Raw genomic sequence first — 21,826 nt, forward strand, 5'->3', positions numbered from 1 at the left:
TCTGGGGAGGAGGCAGAGGTGAGCTGGGGCAGGGGGATGAGTCGGGGAGCTGCCAGTGGATGCAGAGCACGCACCAATTTTTCCCCGAGGGTGCTCCAGCCCCGTAGCACCCACGGAGTTGACGCCTATGCCCCGAAGGAAGAATGGTGGGTAAGGAAACCTGATAGAGGTGAAGTAGGAAGTAGACCAGGGAAAGAGCAGCAGGGTTTGGGATGGAGCAGACCTTGCTTGCTGATTGTCGGGTCCCTGAGTGGAACCCAGGTTAGCGGGGAGGCCCAGGTTCCTCTACCCACCACTGTAGAAATGGCATAGCCTTGAACTGGAGGACTGCCAGGAATGATACCTGACCACCAGTCAGAGAGACTTTTGATATCCTGGAATGGGGAAGCCACATAGTGACCTCGTTGGAGCACCAAACCATGAAAAGGGAGCACCCCAAGTTATGAAGGGAAAACGCTGTAACTCCTGGAACACAAGAGAGGCTACAGCGTGAACAAGAGACAAAAAAGGGTATCAAACTGGGTGGAGCTATTCCCCAGATGCAGCCACAAAGGGTACCCCAATAGCGAATAGGAACCCCATGACACTGTACCATCATCATTTTTATTGTAGACTGCCCTGTACTCTGATTTCCCATCCTACTTTCCTCCTAACTTAGTTTGTCTTAAAATCATCCAACTTTATACCTACCAGATTACCATCTTTCAAAGAACCCTCACTTCTATTGCCTCTAGCCTTCTGATGTCTATTTCATTTAATGCATCTGCTTCCAGACCACAGGGCTTGTCTACACTACCGCACAGGGTCTATCTAAGATACGGAACTTCAGCTACGTGAATAGTGTAGCTGAAGTTGATGTTCTTAGATCTACTTACCGTAGTGTCTTCACTGCGGTAAGTCGACAGCTGACGCTCTCTCGTTGACTCCGCTTGCACTCCTCGTTCTGGTAGAGTACCGGAGTAGATCCCCGCTGGATCGATTGCTGCCCGCCAATAGAGCGTAATACTATTCGTACACTGGTGCGAGCCAGTCATGCCTAGTCAAGTATATTAGTTCAATGAAAGGTGTTGTGTGTGGTCTCTGCTAAAAGCTAAGAACTAGCTGATTGTCATGGTTATTGTGAAATGTTTGTAGAGGAAACAATTTTAGAGTTATGTAACAAATAGGATATTATGTTCCAAAACTGTTAGAAGTGAAACTTGTCACCTAGGGCAGGGGAGTCTCAGAGCTAACTCAATCAATATTAAGAACAATCAGCACCCATGGAGACAGGCCTGTGTTTCCTGTCTGGACCAGATGCAGGCTTGAGCATTTAAAAAGACAAAAGAACCCCAAGAAAAGTCTCTGAATAAGGGACCCTTCGGGTAAGAGACAATAGTCTGTAACTGTATAATGGAAAAAAGAAAGGGCACAAGATGTTATCCATTACAGAGGAGAGATTTTGCAGGCGGGAATGTCTCATGACATGTGGATCCCCGCTTTTTGGAATGGGCAACTTCTGTTAGGACTGACCATTGGGTGAGAAATCCCTTATTAGATTGGAAAGTAATTTGTTAATAAGTATAGGGTATAGGTTGCATTTTACGATTTTCTTGTACTTGTAACCTTATGTTTCCAAATCCTTGTACTTGATTTTATTGAATCTCTATCTCAAGCTTTGTTAAATAAACTTCAATTTGGTTTTACTGTGGTTTTACTAGGTCTATGTGCTTTGTGCTAAGGAGTGTGTTGAATGGAGGTGAAACCAGTGAACTGGGGGTGCATTGCTTCTACAGAGGCAGCTGATAGGTGTCCATAGCAAGTGCCAGAAGATAAGACACTGGGCACTTGACTACAACAAAGTGGGGTATGTAAATTACTAGCTTGCATTGGGAAACAGCAGGGCTTGTGGAGCCTGGAGTAGAGCACTTGTGTTGCTGAGCCTGGTGGGGACAGACAAGGCTGTCAAGCTGTTTGGAGTGGCTCAAGTGTGTGAATACCAACCTCAGGGAAGACTGTTACAAACCAGGACACAAACCCCAAACTGGTTGTGAGTTCTATATTTAGATTTCACCAACCGAGCATCACGTGTGAACTCCTCAAGACTATAACAGTTTTAAGATGGAGTCACAGACAGTCCCCTTGAATACTCCAATCTATTTTGCCACCCAGGTAAGCTTGCCTTTGTCATAGATGGTCCCTTACACCAAAAATCACAACAATATTCAAGTTATAGCCAGTCCCAAAGGACTGGTCACTCACCCCAGGTCAGCTGCACTTTAGATCTTACACCAGAGATAACATTTGTAGCTAATCCTATAATTAACTACAGATTTACTAACTAAGAAAAAGAAATGAAAGTGAATTACAAGGTTAAAGTAAGGAACACACACACACAAATGAGTTACAGTCTTAGGTTCCAAAAGGTGATAGAAGTTGCTGTGATATGCAAGCTCTAAGTCCTCTAGGGTTAACCTAGGCCAAGCACTGGGGATCCCTTGCTTAGAAATCTTGCCCTCTCTAAGTCCAAGCAGCCTAGTGATACAATTCCTTCTTGACAGGGATTTTTTATCCACTTCCCCCAGAGTTCAAGCTGGTGGGACAAGTCCACCTGCATGTCTCTTCTTCGTGGGTGTTGGGGAGGAGCAATCAACAAAGTCTTTGTTCTTTGATGTTTCACAATGGCTCATTTGGTTGATATGGGCCTTCTTGGGCAGGACCTAACACCTTCTGTAGAAGCCAGCATTTTACATTAGTTAATGCTTCTTTCCTGTTCGGTGAGTTACATAATTACAGAGGTTTACAATGCACACACTCAACGTAACTTTATAGTGCAGGGTACAGCTTTTATAAGTGAGTTTACTACATGCAGCATCCTACGAGCATATCATAAAGTCTAAACACATTCATATAAACTTAACATCTATTTTAACGCTAACATACAGGTGATCCAGACTGGTTTCCAGCTATGTGTTCAGTTGAGGCCTAGGGGCTTGAACTGGCATCTGGTTGCCAGCTTCACAAAGGCCCACTCCCACTGTGAGTAGGTGGTAGTGATTCACCACGGACAGCTCAGTAACTCCATAAAGTGTCACAACTGATTTGATAAATTTTCATTTTGGTACCCAACAATGTTGTTATCAGTCCATAAGTTCATCAATTTCTATGCAGCACTTGTGGCTAAAGCACACATCTCCCTTCAACAGTAGGCACTACTCAAGCTTCCTAGGTTCACATAAGAGTCTACTTTTTCTGTGATTTCATCCCTGCTGCACATCAAGACTTTATATATTGTCCCTTTTCCAAGATAAAACCACTTTGTTTTGTTGGAATTTACTGTAAATCCAAGTCAATGACACCTATATTTTCCAAGGTATCAAAAAGTATCATCATCAGTCAACATGAATAATTAGAAGCATGGAAAAACTTTGATACAAAGAAAAATTGAAAAGGTTGGGATTGTTTGCATTAGAAAGAAGACAAATAAGATGATACATGATAAAAAGTACAAAAAAATAAAGACAGAAATGGCAGATCAGGAGCTTCTTATCTCTATATGGATATTAAACCTCACACTTATCATGGCCTAAACCAATGTTTAAGTATTAGAAATTAAGGTGAGTCCCGATGTTGGGGGCAGATTATATGTGGGCCTAATGTACTCAGATATCACTGTGAAGTGCAGCAGTATAAGCCCTCTAAAATAGGCTATCCCACATTTGCATAATATGGGTCTCTTATGCACCTTTCTCGTAAGCATCTGGTGCTGGCCATTGTTGAAGACAGGATACTGGATTAGATGAGCCAGTATGGCATAGCCTATGTTCATATCTTCAGCATTTCTGCCTCTGTGGTGTTACTTGCCTGTAAGACCACCTACTACTCCTACGAGAGTTCTCTCCAGTCCTCCTCTGCAAAAAGGATGTTCATGTTACTTGGGGCTTCGAGGCTAGGAAAACTAAAGTAGGTAATAGTGGGAGAAGATTTTCAGGGGTCTAGCAGGGGTTCTAACACATGGGGGGGGGGTTAATTTGCTAGTGGGATACAAATATCATTGATATGATAGAAATTCATAGTCCAGAAGAGTCAATTTTTGTTAAATATGGTTCACTATCTAAAACAATTTAAGCTATATGGAAGAAATATAGATACTCACTAGTTGCTGAAGACACTGTAACAAGTTATCATTCTTAAATCCTTTGAGATTCTTAGTTCAGTTGATTTCATATTCCTGATACAGTGTTCCATATCTGTGGTACACTGTTTCATATTCCTTTTTTTTTTAAATCACAGTACTGATCCAGTATCAAATGGAAAAGTTCTCAATTAATGCCTATCCTATAGTGGTAGGTAAACTATGGAAAAACTGAAATACTTTAGAATGTAGGAATGTTATTACTTTTGTAGGAAAACCACAGAATTTATTATTAATTTTGTTGGTCATTATTTGTATAGTGCCAAAGTATGCCAGGTGCTTTTCAGAAAAATAAGAACATTCTCTATGCCCTGAATATAGATGGACTTACAGTTAACTTTATAATGTGTTTACTTTTAATTTCTTAAGTTTGCACATGTATCTGTCAATGAGTTGGTACCTCAGTTTTTTACACTTATTTTAAATGGCATATATGTTTACCTGTAAATTTAGTAACATACACAAAAGCAACTTTAAAAAAAAATAATGTATTATTTCTGCCTCAAACTTACTCCTTTGAATCACAGTTTTCCCTAATATTTTGTAATGTAATTTGGATTCCTGTAATTATAATGTCAGAGATGATCTTTACTACAGATTTCCATTCAAGATGAATTCTACAATTATGGTTGTTATAGAATGACTTGGGCCCAGTTCAGCAAAGCACTTAAGCATGTACTTAAGTCCATCTTTATTAAGCAAAGCACTTATGCTCAAGTATGTTTAAGTGCATTTCCTGAATAGAGACAGACTTAAGCATGTGCTTAAATAGTTTGCTGAATTGGGGTCCTAGTATATGGCTGTCTCTGTATTATTTCTCTGATAATTAATAGAAACTGATTATGCCAGACAATTTAGTTGCATAATATATGATGGGCAAGAGTCCAGAAAGATGGAGGAATTGGAGAGCTTGAATCAATCAGAATGACTACTGGGATCTCCCAGGATATGCTTCTTCTACCACCCTGAGAGAAGATGCAACATGATGCTCTTTATTGACTTGATGAGGGCCAGAGCATGGCCCTGCCCTAGATTCACTCCCCTTTCAGACAAATAGCACCTGTGGGACCTCAGCAAGAAGTAGGCTCTATACTTCTCAATGGGATTCTGACCAGTATATTAAAAGTTCAGTTTGGCAATTTAAACCACTGGACCAAAATGGAAAAAAAAATATTTTACATGGGGCTTCTGTATTTCTCATGCTGTCTTCCTAATGCAGGACAAACATGTAAAGTACAGTTTACTGTCTGATGAGATGAAATGCAATCCTTTCAATGAATATTTGTTTGGCAGACTCAAATTGCATGCTGCCCAGGCAGCACTCCATTACTATAAGATACTTCCCATTCCCTAATTAAGGGGATATACTGGTAATTATATTAATTAGAATCTATTGTTTTGGGGGGATGTAATTAAATGGTTATGTTTTGGATAACTATTGTAAATATCCTTGACATGAATATGCATCATCTCATCATTTACCCTGAATATGACTTACTGTATAACATTGTGATTTGGGCAATCTGTCTGTATAATTTATGAATTCTCTTTGAGATTATGAAATCTGTATATGTCTGTGTTATACTGAAAACTCCATTTTGATTGTAAGCCTGGTCTTTACTTTCCTACTCTCTTTAGAGAGACAAAGTGGGTGAGGTAGTATCTTTTATTGAACAAACTTCTGTTGGTGAGAGAGTCAAGCTTTGGAACTTACACAGAGCTCTTCTACTGTCTTTTAACATTAATCTTTAACTAGAATTACAGAGGGGTGCTGGCACCAGATAGCAACAGAGGTTTGTTTAATATAAGTTTCAGAGGAACAGCCGTGTTAGTCTGTATTCGCAAAAAGAAAAGGAGTACTTGTGGCACCTTAGAGACTAACCAATTTATTTGAGCATGAGCTTTCGTGAGCTACAGCTCACTTCATCAGATGTTTACCGTGGAAACTGCAGCAGACTTTATATACACACAGAAATCATGAAACAATACCTCCTATAATAATATAATATAATATAATATAAAATAATATAAGTGTTTGGCCATTGTAATGTAATTGCTCTAGACAACAGATTGGCTGCCAACCAGGAAAACCGGTTTAACAGGGGGAGAGCTCAATTGGCAATAAAGTCACCCGGTAAGGGTCTCTAGTCACCTGACAGAGGAGAGTGGAAGGTTATAAAAGGTGAGGAGTTGATCTATGGGTCCTTGGGCATTTTTCTCTAGCTGAAGATGAGGGAAAAGCAATCCAGTGAGGCAGAGGACCCTACCTACGTTCCTGAGCACAGATGGTCACCCAAGGACTCACAAGGGAAAGGGGAGCTAGTGGGGCCATTGAATTTAGTATGTTATCATTTTCTAAATGATCTGTACTTTCTTGTTCTTTATGTGACTAAGTAAAAGAGAAATGGTGTTAGACTTCTGAGTAAAGTGTCTCTATGTGTTATAAACCACAGCTACCATGTTACCACTGGAGAGAGTTAAATGGTAAACCAAAAAGTTCATACCTTTCCATGGAGTTCTGAGAAGGAGTGTTTAAACTACATGGGAATCTGAAGGATCAGTGTTGAGTCCAAGGGCTAGGCTGCTGTACAGCTGGTTCTGGCTCTCAGGAGGAGATACTGGACAGAGAGTCTCTGCCCTGAGAGTGTGCCTAGGGGTCACCCCAAAGACTGGGGCTGTGTTCAGGTTCCAGATGCTTAAAACCCCTCTATCCAGCAGCTGTGTTCATTCACAGCAGTATAGTGAGTGACTGACAGGAAGTGCTCACTGGGACCTGTGACAAACATCAAGCCTATTCTGTTTATGTCCTTGTTAACATTGTTAATAAACAACAGCACAGTACTTTGGTTTGTAACCTTACTGCATAAACTCAATAAACACATTTTACTCAAAAAAAGTTCTGTTTGACAAACCACTCTTAACAGAATCTTACCATACTAAGAATATCACTTCACTTCGTCCTCCCTTGCTAAATTTCTGAGAAAACTAGATAGCGAGAAGGAAATTTCAGATCTCTTTCTGATTCTAGCTTCAATGGAATTGCTTCATTTTGACAGGGTTCAATATTTAATTGGCTATGGGAGAAGATCTGTATCAAAAGAGAGCTTTTTGAGTTAATTAAGCTCTACATACAGTATATACTGTATGTTTAAGTGAAAATGTTCATTTTTACATATGCATTTTCAGAGTACTTTTATATAGGCTATCCATTTAATTTTTTTCTCAGTCTCATCTGTACTCTAAAAAGAAATTATGGAATCTCGTTGTGGTTGTCATAATGAAAGGTCTTTATCTAACCTGGAACAGAAAGTCTAGGCTGTAAAATGATCACTATAGTGTATAGACAGAATGGTAGTTTGTCCTATTTCTCTTGCCACACAAGAGTAAGATAGTGCACATGTAAAACACTGCATCTGTTGTTAACATACTTCTGAGCTTTTAAGGATAAAGTATTGCTAATATTGCACTCAGCTAATACCTTAATTATGTTTACTATATCACTTGTTAGTTGTAAAACATAGTATCCTAACAACATTTTGTTTCATATAAAATTCTCTCCCCACCCCCATTCCCCAACAATCTGTATGTAAATACACAACATAGTAAAACTTCTGCACTAAGAGTATGATTCATTTTCTTTTTATCTTTTTGGGCAAATGAGAACAAGATCCCTTCACAGCTAGTATTCAGATAGATTACTTGTTTAGATGGTATATGAAGTGACCATTAGAGTTGGATGTTCTTAATGGAAAACTATCCTGAATAATGAAAAGGTTTCTAGTAGGGCTGTCAGTTAACTCAAGCGATTAACTCAAAACAAATTAACTCTATTAAAAAATTAATCTTGATTAATCACAGTTTTAATCACATTGTTAAACATTAATAGAATACCAATTGAAATTTATTATAAATATTTTTGTATTTTTTGACACTTTCAAATATATTGATTTCAATTACAACTCAGAATACAAAATATATAGTGCTCACTTTATATTATTTTTATTACAAATATTAGCACTATAAAAATTATAAACAAAAGAAATAGTATTTTTCAATTCACCTCATACAAGTACTGTAGTGCAATCTCTTTATTATTAAAATGCAACGTACAAAGGTAGATTTTTGTTGTTGTTACATAACTGCACTCAAAAACAAAACAATGTAATACTTTAAAGCAATGATCTCCAACCTTTTTACGCCCAATATCACTTTGAATTTAAGGGAAACACAGGATCTGCCCTGCTCACTCCATCCCAACTCCGCCCCGCCACCTCCATCGCTCGCTCTGCCCCACCCTCACTCACTTTCACCAGGCTGGGGTAGGGGGTTGGGGTTTGGGAGGGGGTGTGAGCTCTGAGCTGGGGGTAAGGGGTTCGCAGTGTGGGAGGAGGCTCTGTGCTGAGCCTGGGGCAGAGTGTTGGGGTGCAGAATGCTGGCTCTGGAAGGGGGGGTCAGGGCTGGGGCAGAGGGCTGAGTGCAGAAGGGAGTATGGAGTGTAGGCTCTGGGGCGGGTTTGGGGCTGGGGCAAGGGATTGGGGTGCTGGCTCTGGGAAGGGGCTCAGGGCTGGGGATTAGGGTGTGGCCTCCTGCCCTGTGACATTTACCTCGGGCGGCTCCCGGGCAGCAACACAGAGAGGCTAAGCCAGGCTCCCTGGCTGCCCCAGTCCCACGCCTGGAAGGGGCCAATGCACCTCTGCGGCCCCTGGGAGTGGAGGTGGGGCTCTGCGTGCTCTGCGTGTGGCTCTGCACGCTGCCCCTCTCAGCAGGCACTGCCCCCAAAGGTCTCATTGGCCACAGTTCCTGGCCAGTGGGAGCTGCGAAGGTGGTGCTTGCAGGCAGGAGCCGCATGCGGAGATCCCAGCCTTCCCGTTGCCCCACGGGATTGTGGGGGCGTGCTGGCTGCTTCCGGGAGAGGTGTGGGGCTGCCAGCAGCCCCGCTACACCACAAGAGATTAGCGGCAGCCCTGCTACACCGACTGGGAGAGTCCCCAGGATTGACCAGTCAATCGCAATTGACAAGTTGATGACCACTGCTTTAGAGCCTACAAGTCCACTCAATCCTACTTCTTGTTCAGCCAATCACTAAGACAGACAAGTTTGTTTACATTTACGGGAGATAATGCTGCCCACTTTTTATTTACAATGTCACCTAAAATAAGAACAGGTGTTCACATGGCAGTTTTGTAGATGGATTTGCAAGGTATTTACATACCAGATATGCTAAACATTTGGGGTGCTTCTGCCACCATCCTTCATGCTTCCGCCACCATTCAAGAGGACGTGCTTCCGTGCTGATGACACTTGTTAAAAAAATAATGCATTGATTAAATTTGTGACTGAACTCCTTGGGGGAGAATTGTATGGCTTGTGCTCCACGGTTTTACCCACATTCTGCCATACATTTCGTGTTAGGGCAGTCTTGGATGACAACAGAGCATATGTTGTCTGATTTAAGAACGCTTTCATTGCAGATTTGACAAAGTCCAAAGAAGGTACCAATAGGAGATTTCTAAAGACAGCTACAGCACTTAACCCAAGGTTTAAGAATCTGACGTGTCCTCCAAAATCTGAGAGGGGCCAGGTGTCCCCACTGCCACCCTGGAGCCGCTCCAGGTAAGTGGCGCTAGGCCAGAACCTTCACCCCGAGCCCCTCCTGCACCCCACACCCCTGCCCTGAGCCCCTTGCCACACCCTGCCTGCACCCCAACCCCTGCTGCACCCTGCACCCCTCCTTAACCCCAACCCCTGCCCTGAGCCCCCTGCCGTGCCCCAATCCCCTGCCCAGAGCCCCCTGCCGCACTCTGCACCCACCCTGCACCCCAACCCCCTGCCCTGAGCCCACTCCTGCACCCCCTCCTGTACCCCAACCCTCTTCCCTGAGCCCCCTCATACATCCCACACCCTTCCTCCGCCCCAACCCCTTGCCCTGAGCCCCTTCCTGCACACCGCACCCCCTCCCACACCTCGCACTTCCTCCCACACATCAACCCCCTGCCCCAGCCCTACATTTATGGCCCTGCATGCAATTTCCCCACCCAGATGTGGCCCTCAGGTCAAGAAGTTTGCCCACCCCTGGCATAGAAGCATGTCCTCTGGGATGGTCATTAAAGCATGAAGGGGCCTCCAAGTTCCTCTTCTGCCTTGGTAGGTCCTGCGCTTATTGGCAGATTTTCTGACCTCAGAGGTTCACGGCAGCCCTCAGTTTGGCCACTTTCGTGGCTCAAATCTGCCATTCATTCAGTTAGCCTCATCACTGGTCAGCATGGGGAAAGGAAGAAGAACAATCCTCCCAGTCTCTGCTGATCCTCCTAGTGGATCAGGGAACAGGCCAGAGACCTTCCCCTCTGGTGGAACCAACAGTTCAGTTCAACTCCTCCGGTATCAAGTAGGGAGTTGAGGGGATGGAGGGAACCCGGGCCCACCCTCTACTCCAGGTTCCAGCCCAGGGCCCTGTGGATTGCAGCTGTCTAGAGTGGCTCCTGTAACAGCTGCATGACAGCTACAACTCCCTGGGCTACTTCCCCATGGCCTCCTCCTAACACCTTCTTTATTCTCACCACAGGACCTTCCTCCTGATGTCTGATAATGCTTGTACTTTTCAGTCTTCCAGTCATACGCCTTCTCACTCTCAGCTTCTTGCACCTCTCGCTCCCAGCTCCTTGCACGCACACCACAAACTGAAGTGAGCTCCTTTTTAAACTCAGGTGCCCTGATTAGCCTGCCTTAATTGATTTTAGCAGCTTCTTGATTGGCTGCAGGTGTTCTAATCAGCTTGTCTGCCTTAATTGTTTCCAGAAAGTTCCTGATTGTTCTGGAACCTTCCCTGTTACCTTACCCAGGGAAAAGGGACCTACTTAACCTGGGGCTAATATATCTGCCTTCTATCACTCTCCTGTAGCCATCTGGCCTGACCCTGTCACAACTGTTTTCTTTTTGAGTGCAGTTATGTAAACAAATAATAATAATTCTACATTTGTAAGCTGCACTTTCACGATAAAGAGATTGCACTACAGAATTTGTATGAGGTGAATTGAAAAATACTCTTTATTTTATCTTTTTTACAGTTCCACTGTTTGTAATAAAAATGATAATGTAAAGTGTGTACTCTACACTTGGTATTCTGTGTTATAACTGAAATCAGTATATTTGAAAATATAGAAAACATCTAAAAATATTTAAATAAATGGTATTCTATTGCTGTTTAACTGTGCAATTTAAAACTGCAATTAATCGCAATTAATTTTTTAAATAGTTTGACGGCCCTGGTTTCTAGGCATGATTTTCCTCTCACTGATACCATTTAATATTTAGTATACTTTCATTGTATTCAGTGGCCTTACTCCTCATTTATGCTAGTGTAAGTAACCAGAGAAACTGGCTCTCTGAAACTCATTTAACAAAACATTAAAAAAAAAGGGGCAAGTCTTGCTAGAAAAAGGAAATGAATAAGAAGTATTTTGCATAAGACCAACACGAAAACAGGAAGGAACTTCCCACCAGTATGCTAGATGAGAGCTCCTCAGTGACATGTGCTTGACTATGAGAAAAGCAGATCTCCTGAAATTATTAATAGCAATAATTATCATGTTCTTTGTAAGTTTGCCTGAATTTTTCAAAACCCATGAAGGTGAGTGATCCGCTTTAAAGAATGAGGGCTCTTCTTTATTTTAAGGTCAGATTGCAATTAAAGAATTCACATGTACTTTCCCAGAGGAGCTGATTGTGATACAATTTTCTTACTGATAGTAAACTTAACAAAATGTATATGAAATGTGTCACTTTAATTAGCTTTTTGTTAATTATAGTTAACTGTACATATTAATTATGAAGAATATTTGTCAAACAGTTACATATACCAGAATCAAAAATGTTGTAGGTGTTTTCATTTAATTGATGTTGTACTTCTTGCTTTTGGCAGGGTTTTTCTACAGAAGGTAATTGCTTGTTAGAATTATAACTATTTTGAACTTCTTGCACCCAAAGGCACAAAAATGTTTGTAACATTATTGTATTATACTTTCATTCAAAGAACATGAAAAATAGTTAATCCTGTTGAAGATATGAAAGTATTATGTATGTATGGTGAACTGAAACAAAGAAGTGCAGAGTGGGTAGAATGGAGTGAAATCAATCTCTTAATATGAATTCCAAATATAATTTGGTCATAGAGGTCAATACTGAGAGTTGGGAGAAAATGTATGAATAAGACTTATTCATTGGTTTCAGAGTAACAGCCGTGTTAGTCTGTATTCGCAAAAAGAAAAGGAATACTTGTGGCACCTCAGAGGCTAACCAATTTATTTGAGCATAAGCTTTTGTGAGCTACAGCTCACTTCATCAGATGCATACTGTGGAAAATACGGAAGATGTTTGTTTTTATACACACAAATCATGAAAAAATGGGTGTTTACCACTACAAAAGGTTTTCTCTCCCCCCACCCCACTCTCCTGCTGGTAATAGCTTATGTAAAGTGATCACTCTACTTACAATGTGTATGATAATCAAGGTGGGCCATTTCCAGCACAAATCCAGGTTTTCTCCCCCCCCAACACCCTCCCCCAAAAAAACCAAACAAACCACTCTCCTGTTGGTAGTAGCTTATCTAAAGTGATGACTCGCCTTACAATGTGTATGATAATCAAGGTGGGCCATTTCGAGCACAAATGCAGGGTTTAACAAGAACGTCTGGGGGGGGGGGGTTAGGAAAACAAGGGGAAATAGCTTACCTTGCATAATGACTTAGCCACTCCCAGTCTCTATTCAAGCCTAAGTTAATTGTATCCAATTTGCAAATGAATTCCAATTCAGCAGTCTCTCGCTGGAGTCTGGATTTGAAGATTTTCTGTTGTAATATCGCAACTTTAATGTCTGTAATCGCGTGACCAGAGAGATTGAAATGTTCTCCGACTGGTTTATGAATGTTATAATTCTTGACATCGGATTTGTGTCCATTTATTCTTTTACTTAGAGACTGTCCAGTTTGACCAATGTACATGGCAGAGGGGCATTGCTGGCACATGATGGCATAGATCACATTGGTAGATGTGCAGGTGAACGAGCCTCTGATAGTGTGGCTGATGTTATTAGGCCCTGTGATGGTGTCCCCTGAATAGATATGTGGGCACAGTTGGCAACAGGCTTTGTTGAAAGGATAGGTTCCTGGGTTAGTGGTTCTGTTGTGTGGTATGTGGTTGCTGGTGAGTATTCGCTTCAGGTTGGCGGGCTGTCTGTAGGCAAGGACTGGCCTGTCTCCCAAGATTTGTGAGAGTGTTGGGTCATCCTTCAGGATAGGTTGTAGATCCTTGATATGCGTTAGAGGGGTTTTAGATGGGGGCTGAAGGTGACGGCTAGTGGCGTTCTGTTATTTTCTTTGTTAGGCCTGTCCTGTAGTAGGTGACTTCTGGGAACTCTTCTGGCTCTATCAATCTGTTTCTTCACTTCCGCAGGTGGGTATTGTAGTTGTAAGAATGCTTGATAGAGATCTTGTAGGTGTTTGTCTCTGTCTGAGGGGTTGGACCAAATGCGGTTGTATCGCAGAGCTTGGCTGTAGACAATGGATCGTGTGGTGTGGTCAAGGTGAAAGCTGGAGGCATGCAGGTAGGAATAGCGGTCCGTAGCTTTCCGGTATAGGATGGTGTTTATGTGACCATCGTTTATTAGCACTGTAGTGTCCAGGAAGTGGATCTCTTGTGTGGACTGGACCAGGCTGAGGTTGATGGTGGGATGGAAATTGTTGAAATCATGGTGGAATTCCTCAAGAGCTTCTTTTCCATGGGTCCAGATGATGAAGATGTCATCAAGATAGCTCAAGTAGAGTAGGGGCGTTAGGGGATGAGAGCTGAGGAAGTGTTGTTCTAAGTCAGCCATAAAAATGTTGGCATACTGTTGGGTCATGCGGGTACCCATAGCAGTGCCGCTGATTTGAATGTATACATTGTCCCCAAATGTAAAATAGTTATGGGTAAGGACAAAGTCACAAAGTTCAGCCACCAGGTTAGCCGTGACATTATCGGGGATAGTGTTCTTGACGGCTTGTAGTCCATCTTTGTGTGGATGTTGCTGTAGAGGGCTTTTACATCCATAGTGGCCAGGATGGTGTTATCAGGAAGATCACCAATGGATTGTAGTTTTCTCAGGAAGTCAGTGGTGTCTCGAAGGTAGCTGGGAGTGCTGGTAGCATAGGGCCTGAGGAGGGAGTCTACATAGCCAGACAATCCTGCTGTCAGGGTGCCAATGCCTGAGATAATGGGGTGCCCAGGATTTCCAGGTTTATGGATCTTGGGTAGTAGATAGAATATCCCAGGTCGGGGTTCCAGCAGAAGAGTGGGGTGGGTGGAGAGAAAACCTTTTGTAGCGATAAACACCCATTTTTTCATGATTTGTGTGTATAAAAACAAACATCTTCTGTATTTTCCACAGTATGCATCCGATGAAGTGAGCTGTAGCTCACGAAAGCTTATGCTCAAATAAATTGGTTACTCTCTAAGGTGCCACAAGTACTCCTTTTCTTTTTACTTATTCATTGTTATATCTTCATTTAAAAATCCATAGATAGGCTAACATTAAATTATGGGGTTTTTTCTTCTGTATTCCAAAGTAAGACCTTGAGGAGGAAAACATAACAAGAAAAGTGTCCATCTGATAAAGATGGTTCATTTTCCTGAAAGGCTTTATGTTAATTTTTAATGAAAAGTGATATTCAGTAAAAACTCTGAAAGCTTAAAGTGTATACAAGTTAGGAAAGTTAATTTAATTTGAATTTATATTTTTATTTACCAAGCAAGAATTAAATTGATTCTAACTCAGGCATAAGGGTAACAATCTATAGCTTACAAAATGATGCTCCTGAGGGAATTCTGTGCCAAAAAATTAAAAATTCTGCACATAATATTTTAAAATTCTCCAAAATTCTGCCAATTTTATTGGTCAGTAAATAAATGTGGAGGCTCCAGCATGGCAGTGGGGAGCACAGGCCACTGACTGCACAGAGGTGGGAGATCACACTGCAGCCCCCACCCCGGGACATGGACTCAGTGGTGAGGCTGCACCCAGCCCTGACACAGAAAAAGGCCCAGACTTGTCCCTCCATGCCAAGCACACAGGCAGGCTCAGCACAGCAGGATCCAAGTATGGAAGGGCTTAGTGTGGGGATATCCGGGTGTGGGGTGATAAGGGCTCTGTGTGGGGCAGTCTGGGTGTTGGCAGCTTGTTGTGGTGGTCTGCATACAGGGCGGGATCTGGATGAATGGACTTATTGTGGGGTAGGGTTCTGGGTGCAGAGGCAATGGGACTCTGCAGAAGGGGTCCAGGTGAAGGTGGTTAGGGCTCAGCAGAAGGGGCTCTGGGTATGGAGGGCTCAGCAGGGGGTAGGGGTCTGGGTACTGGCTTGGTGGAGCTCAGTGGGGTGAGGGTCTAGGTCTAGTGGGGTGGGGAGCTAGTCTGGGTGGTCCAGGTCCAGGTAGGGGTAGGGTAGGTGGAGGCTCAAGTATGCAGGGGCAATCTGGATGCAGGGATGGAGTACAAATGCAGGGAGGTGGGGCTCAGCAGGGGTTTCTGGGTTCACGGGTGCTCTAGATGCAGAGAGTGAGGCTTGGTAGGGGTTTGGGTTCAGAGGGCTCAGTGGTGGGGCGGTTCTGGGTGCAGGAGGAGAGGCTTGGTGGGGCAATCTGGATATGAGGTGGGTCCAGATGCATGGGGGTTGGGCAGATGGGGGAGCAGCTCCCCGTACAGTGACTCCTCCTCCCCACAGCTGAGGAATGAGGGAGCAGGGAGGAGGGGGTGTGTGGAGCTTCCAGCAGCCAGGGAGGTTTCTGGGGGTGGGTCTGACCCAGCCCTGGCCGCTCCTTGAAGGGAAAGAGGAAGTCCCATCCTTTCCAGCCCTGTTGGGACTAGCAGCTGAGCCTGGCACAGGGTAGGAGCCACCGGCTGGGGAGTCCCCAGCCCCCCTCCCACCCGTGATTTACCTCTCTGCTGGCTGCTCCAGATGCCTGAAACAACGCTCCTGCGCTGCTGGGTAGTGGCGCATGACCGGTTTTGCGGCTTCGCTTTGTTTGCCCCATCAGAAAGTCACTTTTCTGCAGGGAAGCAAAGAAATCTGCGGGACACAAGAATTCTACGCATACACAGTGGCACAGAATTTCCCCAGGAATAAAAATGACAAGATCAGTGGGATGCTTTAAGTTTTCAGATATTGTAGAAGGTGTAAACAACGTTTGCAGATTGCCATACCTAATGTTTTACCTCCATGTAAAAGTGGCGAAAGTGCTAAATAGTAATCAAATTGTTTAACAGATTGCACAAATATACAGTGATGACATAAATGTTATCACAAGAGTACATGTTGACATTACTGTCAGTACCATGTTATTTCTAGTTGATTTTTTCATATATAGTTCCTGTTTAGATAACACTGCATGGTATAACTGATGCAACCTCAAACTTTTTGTACCTGCTGAATTTTAACTACAGTGCGGTAAAATTCGAAAGCGTGGGTCTGCCTTAAGTTCTGCACTAAGGGTTTCAGAGGACTTAGAGCAAAGTATCTGAGAAGCAGAATGCACCGCAACACTCTATCTAGGAATTTTAAAACTAGCTGCCCCATGTTATCTGGATGCTTTCTAAACTATGTAACAAATTTTGAACTTATGTAAGAGGGTGTAAAAACACTGGAATTACGAGCCTGGAATACACCATAGAATTTGGCCCTGTGTGTGTCCTAAGAGCTGCATGGGCATTGTTAGTTAAAAATCTTCTTTAGTAGACGGCTCTTGTTTTGAGTTTTGTTACAAACCTGAATCATGCAGATGTTTGCTGGGGTTCAGCTGAACTTCTGGTAATTTCAAATTAAGTGTTAAGGTACAGAAATACTCAGTTAAAGCACTCAAACAACCTTAACTTTGCTGTATAGTGATACCCTTGAGGAAGAAGGGGGGAAACAAGAAAAAAAAAGTCTGTGTCTTTAAAATCAGTTTAATCTAATCTGGAACAAGGACTAATATGACCACAAAGACTAATAGCCATCATTCATAATTGTAAGCTATTGTATGACATCACTACATGGCAGAATAAAGGCTGTTTGAGTGCCTTCATTGTGTGTTTCCATATCTTACACATTTGGATTTCTTTTAGTTTAACATTAACTCTGAATTTCCTGGATCTGTATTGCTTGTTTTGATGATAATCACAACATCCACATAATACATTTATCCTAACTTACTGGTATGTGTTATCAACCTTGACTCCACCTTAATGTAGTTGTGTGTCTGATACAGTGGAGCCTTGTTTCCTTAACTACAGTATATTTCACTATCTCAAGAAAGCATTATGAATTAAAAGGCATATCCTGTCACCACCCTTTTGTGGAAATGCAAGATCTATAAATAAAGCAGCAATACTGGTGCAGTTCTGCTGCAAAGCAGGGGGTCAGTTAGGTTGTGGACTGGCAGTGCATGAGAGTGGGGGGGGGGCATCAGAGACAGGTGGGGGCACATGTTACAACCTTGCCCAATACCCCACTGTATGGTTACCAGTCTGTTGCAAGTGGACCCCGTTGCTGGGTCCTATGTGCTTCCAAGCTGAATGGATTTTGGTAGAGTCTAGTCATTTGTTTTTGTCCTAAAGAGGATGAAAAGTTGAAATTTAAAAACTTTTCATGGAATGGAAAATCTAAAAAATTTAAATGAACAAATGAATAAACATTTCATTCTGACATTTTAAATCAAAACAAAATATTTCAACACTCCCACAATTGAAATGTTTCATTTTGATTTGTTGATATTATCCTAAATGCTTCATTTCAACATTAACCTGTGTTTTCTTATGGTGGCACATTGCATTATGAGAGGTGTAGCACAGCAGGGAGTCTGGCCCAAAGGGAGAATAGGGACATCAAGGTCCCAAACATCTCCCACAATGCACCCAGAGTCATGTGACCACACCACTCAGTCAGAGTGAAATCAGCATGTTGCCTTATGGGAGAGATGGTCCTCTAGGGGGCCCAGTCCATACTAGAGAATAGGGACCAGAACAACAGCTCCAATAAGATAATGCTACATAATATAAAAATAGTTTAATGTTTTGTTGAACTTATTCAAAATGAAACCCAACCCAAAATGATATATTTATTTTCGAGTTTCTTGATGGAAAATTGAAAATTTTCAGCAAAATCAAAGTTTTTCTGAAGAAAATCATTTTGATGGAAAATTCCTGAACAACTCTAAACACAGTCTTAGCAAAGGAACTTCTTAACCACAGAAACTTTACTCGCAAAGCAGAAGAGGGCTACAGATCTTAGAGAACAAAACAAGAGTCCTGAGACACACCCTTTCTTGGTTTGACTTCACCTCTTCTCGGGAATCAAAAGGTTGTCAGTGATTTAAGTTAGGGAGAGTCTCTCCTGCTCTCACTTGCCTGCCAGTCCTTTTTATGTGGTGATGGTTTCTCCCCCTCCCTGGCACACAGCAGCTCCTGCTCTTATGTAGGCCTCTGTCTCCCTGCCATGTACTCCACTAGGGACCACCAACTTCCCTCCAATTATGCCCACCCCGGACACTTTTGAGGGAAGTCAATTGTTCCAGGGGGATGGGCTGGTAGTTGAGAAACATACATGATGGCTCTAGTCTTGATGGCTTCTCAGTGATAGGGTTTCAGTGAGGTGTCAAGCCTCTTCCCCCAGTAGAGCAGCTGCCTGGAATACATAAGAGGCTGCCTTCAGGTAAGATTAGTAATATGTTCAGCACATAGCACAAAATGGACTTCATAATGTGATACAGACATATCTCACTCTGATATAGCACACTCACTAGCTCCACAAACTACATGGACGGAATACCTATGTAAAAGATGTATAGCAGAAAGTAGCCATTTATAGATTGAAAACTGGAGTAGTAGGTTTGAGGAGGCTGCACAGGTGCTCAGCATCCTAGCTCCAGGATGGGAAGGAAAATTTAATTTCCTCCCCCTACACATTCTGCACAAAGAATATTTATTAGGAGTTTACTTGGGCAGATAATAAGAATTTGTCTCCAAGGGTCACAGAATCATAGAATCATAGAATATCAGGGTTGGAAGGGACCTCAGGAGGTCATCTAGTCCAACCCCCTGCTTAAAGCAGGACCAATCCCCAACTAAATCATCCCAGCCAGGGCTTTGTCAAGCCTGACCTTAAAAACTTCTAAGGAAAGAGATTCCACCACCTCCCTAGGTAACGCATTCCAGTGTTTCACCACCCTCCTAGTGAAAAAGTTTTTCCTAATATCCAACCTAAACCTCCCCCACTGCAACTTGACACCATTACTCCTTGTTCTGTCATCTGCTACCACTGAGAACAGTCTAGATCCATCCTCTTTGGAACCTCTTTTCAGGTAGCTGAAAGCAGCTATCAAATCCTCCCTCATTCTTCTCTTCCACAGACTAAACAATCCCAGTTCCCTCAGCCTCTCCTCATAAGTCATGTGTTCCAGTCCCCTAATCATTTTTGTTGCCCTCCGCTGGACTCTTTCCAATTTTTCCACATCCTTCTTGTAGTATGGGGCCCAAAACTGGACACAGTACTCCAGATGAGGCCTCATCAATGTCGAATAGAGGGGAACGATCACGTCTCTCGATCTGCTGGCAATGCCCCTACTTACACATCCCAAAATGCCATTAGCCTTCTTGGCAACAAGGGCACACTGCTGACTCATATCCAGCTTCTCGTCCACTGTAACCCCTAAGTCCTTTTCTGCAGAACTGCTGCTGAGCCATTCGGTCCCTAGTCTGTAGCGGTGCATGGGATTCTTCAGTAACTGTGCAAATGAGGAGAGATCATGGACATTTAGAAGAAAACCTTCAACTTGCCTAAGGGAAGGATCAGGCCCTAAATTTTATATTTTTAAATGTTCTTTATAGTATTAAAACAAATCATTGTCTTATATTTTATGTGCATAATATGGTATTTTAGAAATCACTGCAGTTTTTGTTTTTATGGAATATTTATTACTCGCCAATCTACTGTCACTAAAGAAGAGAAGGTAATTGACTTTGCATTTACTGTAGGATGTCGTTTCTTTATCCTGTCTGAAATTTTTCACTAAATTGATTCTGAGGCTAGTCCCCCTGGATGCTAGCACAGATGGCCTATTGCAACTGTCAGGCTACAATGAATGTTGGGCATGTTAAGGGATGTATTTTCATCTCTATACATGAGAATTTATGACCATATAACTCCCATTAGTGCTAGTGGGAGTTAGGTACTTAAAACCCTATTTCATGAAGATGAAAGTATATATCTAAATTGGAAGGTGAGTTACTATAGTGTGGGTTCCTACATCATGAGCAGAAACAGAGTGTTATTTGCTTGTTTTACAAGTTGGTGTTAAGTACCAGCATTTTTTGCTCTTTAATTATTTTCAGATTTTAAAAAATATTTTAAGACAAGTACAAGTTCAAATATAAAAGAGTGCTGTACAAAAAAGCCTTAATGGTTACTTACTGTGAGTAGGAAAAAATAAGAGATTCATCCTCCTCCTTAATAATAAATAATAGAGTATCCTTGTATCACTTGTCCAAGTTGAATCAAGGCACATTAGCTAAAACCAAAGAATACCAAAAAGAAGGAAGTGAAATAGGAGATAAAATTGGTGGATGATTTTTGTGTTAGAGTACACAAAAGCTGTAGTGTGGAGGTTTCAGGTATACCTTATATAATCCTGCTTTATGATAGCATTATCTTTGGAGACAGGTTTAAATTTGACTACAGCTGTTCTTCAATATAATCACAATGACTTATTGTAACCAGGCTTATTACTTATGTAACTTATTGCAGGCTGCCCCTCTGAAGTAATTGAAGAGACCCAGACCTGTTCTTACTCCACAGTTCTGGCATCTCCTTCTGCTGTCTCCATCCCGCCCCCATTTATTTTATTGTAACCATGTAGGTTTCTGAGCAAACTTCTCCTCTGAAAGTATTAAGGGCTTCATCTTTTTTCAAACAGGATCAGATCCTAAGAGCTTTGGAAGAGGAATGTGTCCAGATACAGTTATGAGTGCAGGTTACCATTAGAAGAGATTTAGTATTATTGAGCAATAAAATCCAGCCTGTACAATGTGAGAGGCTTTCTTCTTTCATGCTCTCCCATTATACAGTATGTTCAATATGCTGCCAGAATGTGGGAGATGTTTCACAGTAATATGGTGAAAGGATATCTATCTTTATGCTTAGATGTACATATTTTACTATGTGCTTCCAATATGACCATTCTTACAATATATAACTATCTTTCTTTTTGTTTTACAGCAAGCACTGTAATTATATCATGCATGGATGCTTGTTCATTTAATAACATCACCTTTCCACTCTGTGCTTTTAACAATTCTTCTGAAAGCTTCCTGCAACAAGGAAGTAAAAAACAGACTATTTTTTTGAAAGTCTTTATACATTACTCTGATTTTCAAAATACTCCAAGTATTTGCCAAGTCTCCAGGAGTGAACTGCAACCATGTATTTTAAACTCAGCCTGTGAATCCAAGAATGATATGAATGTTGTTCACCAGGAATCAAGATCAGAAGGTAAAGAAAGCGAACAAGGGAAAAGAAGTGCTTAGTTTAGAGGTAGTTAATTACTTGCATATGATTTATTCATTTTTTGTCAGTTAAACCATCATGAAAATGT

The 21,826-nt window shown here is 42.1% G+C and overlaps 1 protein-coding gene across 2 annotated transcripts in view; it reads left to right on the forward strand.

Moving 5' to 3' along the window:
- The first annotated feature begins 11,701 nt into the window (after positions 1-11,701).
- Positions 11,702-21,826, forward strand: part of TMEM156 (transmembrane protein 156) — a 29,228-nt gene continuing 19,103 nt past the window's right edge. For both annotated transcript variants that reach the window (XM_073340114.1, XM_073340113.1), the window contains exons 1-2: positions 11,702-11,801; positions 21,451-21,723. In XM_073340114.1, the coding sequence (XP_073196215.1) occupies positions 11,702-11,801; positions 21,451-21,723 (373 nt within the window). The remainder of the gene's footprint in view (positions 11,802-21,450; positions 21,724-21,826) is intronic.

Source organism: Lepidochelys kempii, chromosome 4, assembly GCF_965140265.1.
Source record: "Lepidochelys kempii isolate rLepKem1 chromosome 4, rLepKem1.hap2, whole genome shotgun sequence".
Classification (NCBI taxonomy): domain Eukaryota; kingdom Metazoa; phylum Chordata; order Testudines; family Cheloniidae; genus Lepidochelys; species Lepidochelys kempii.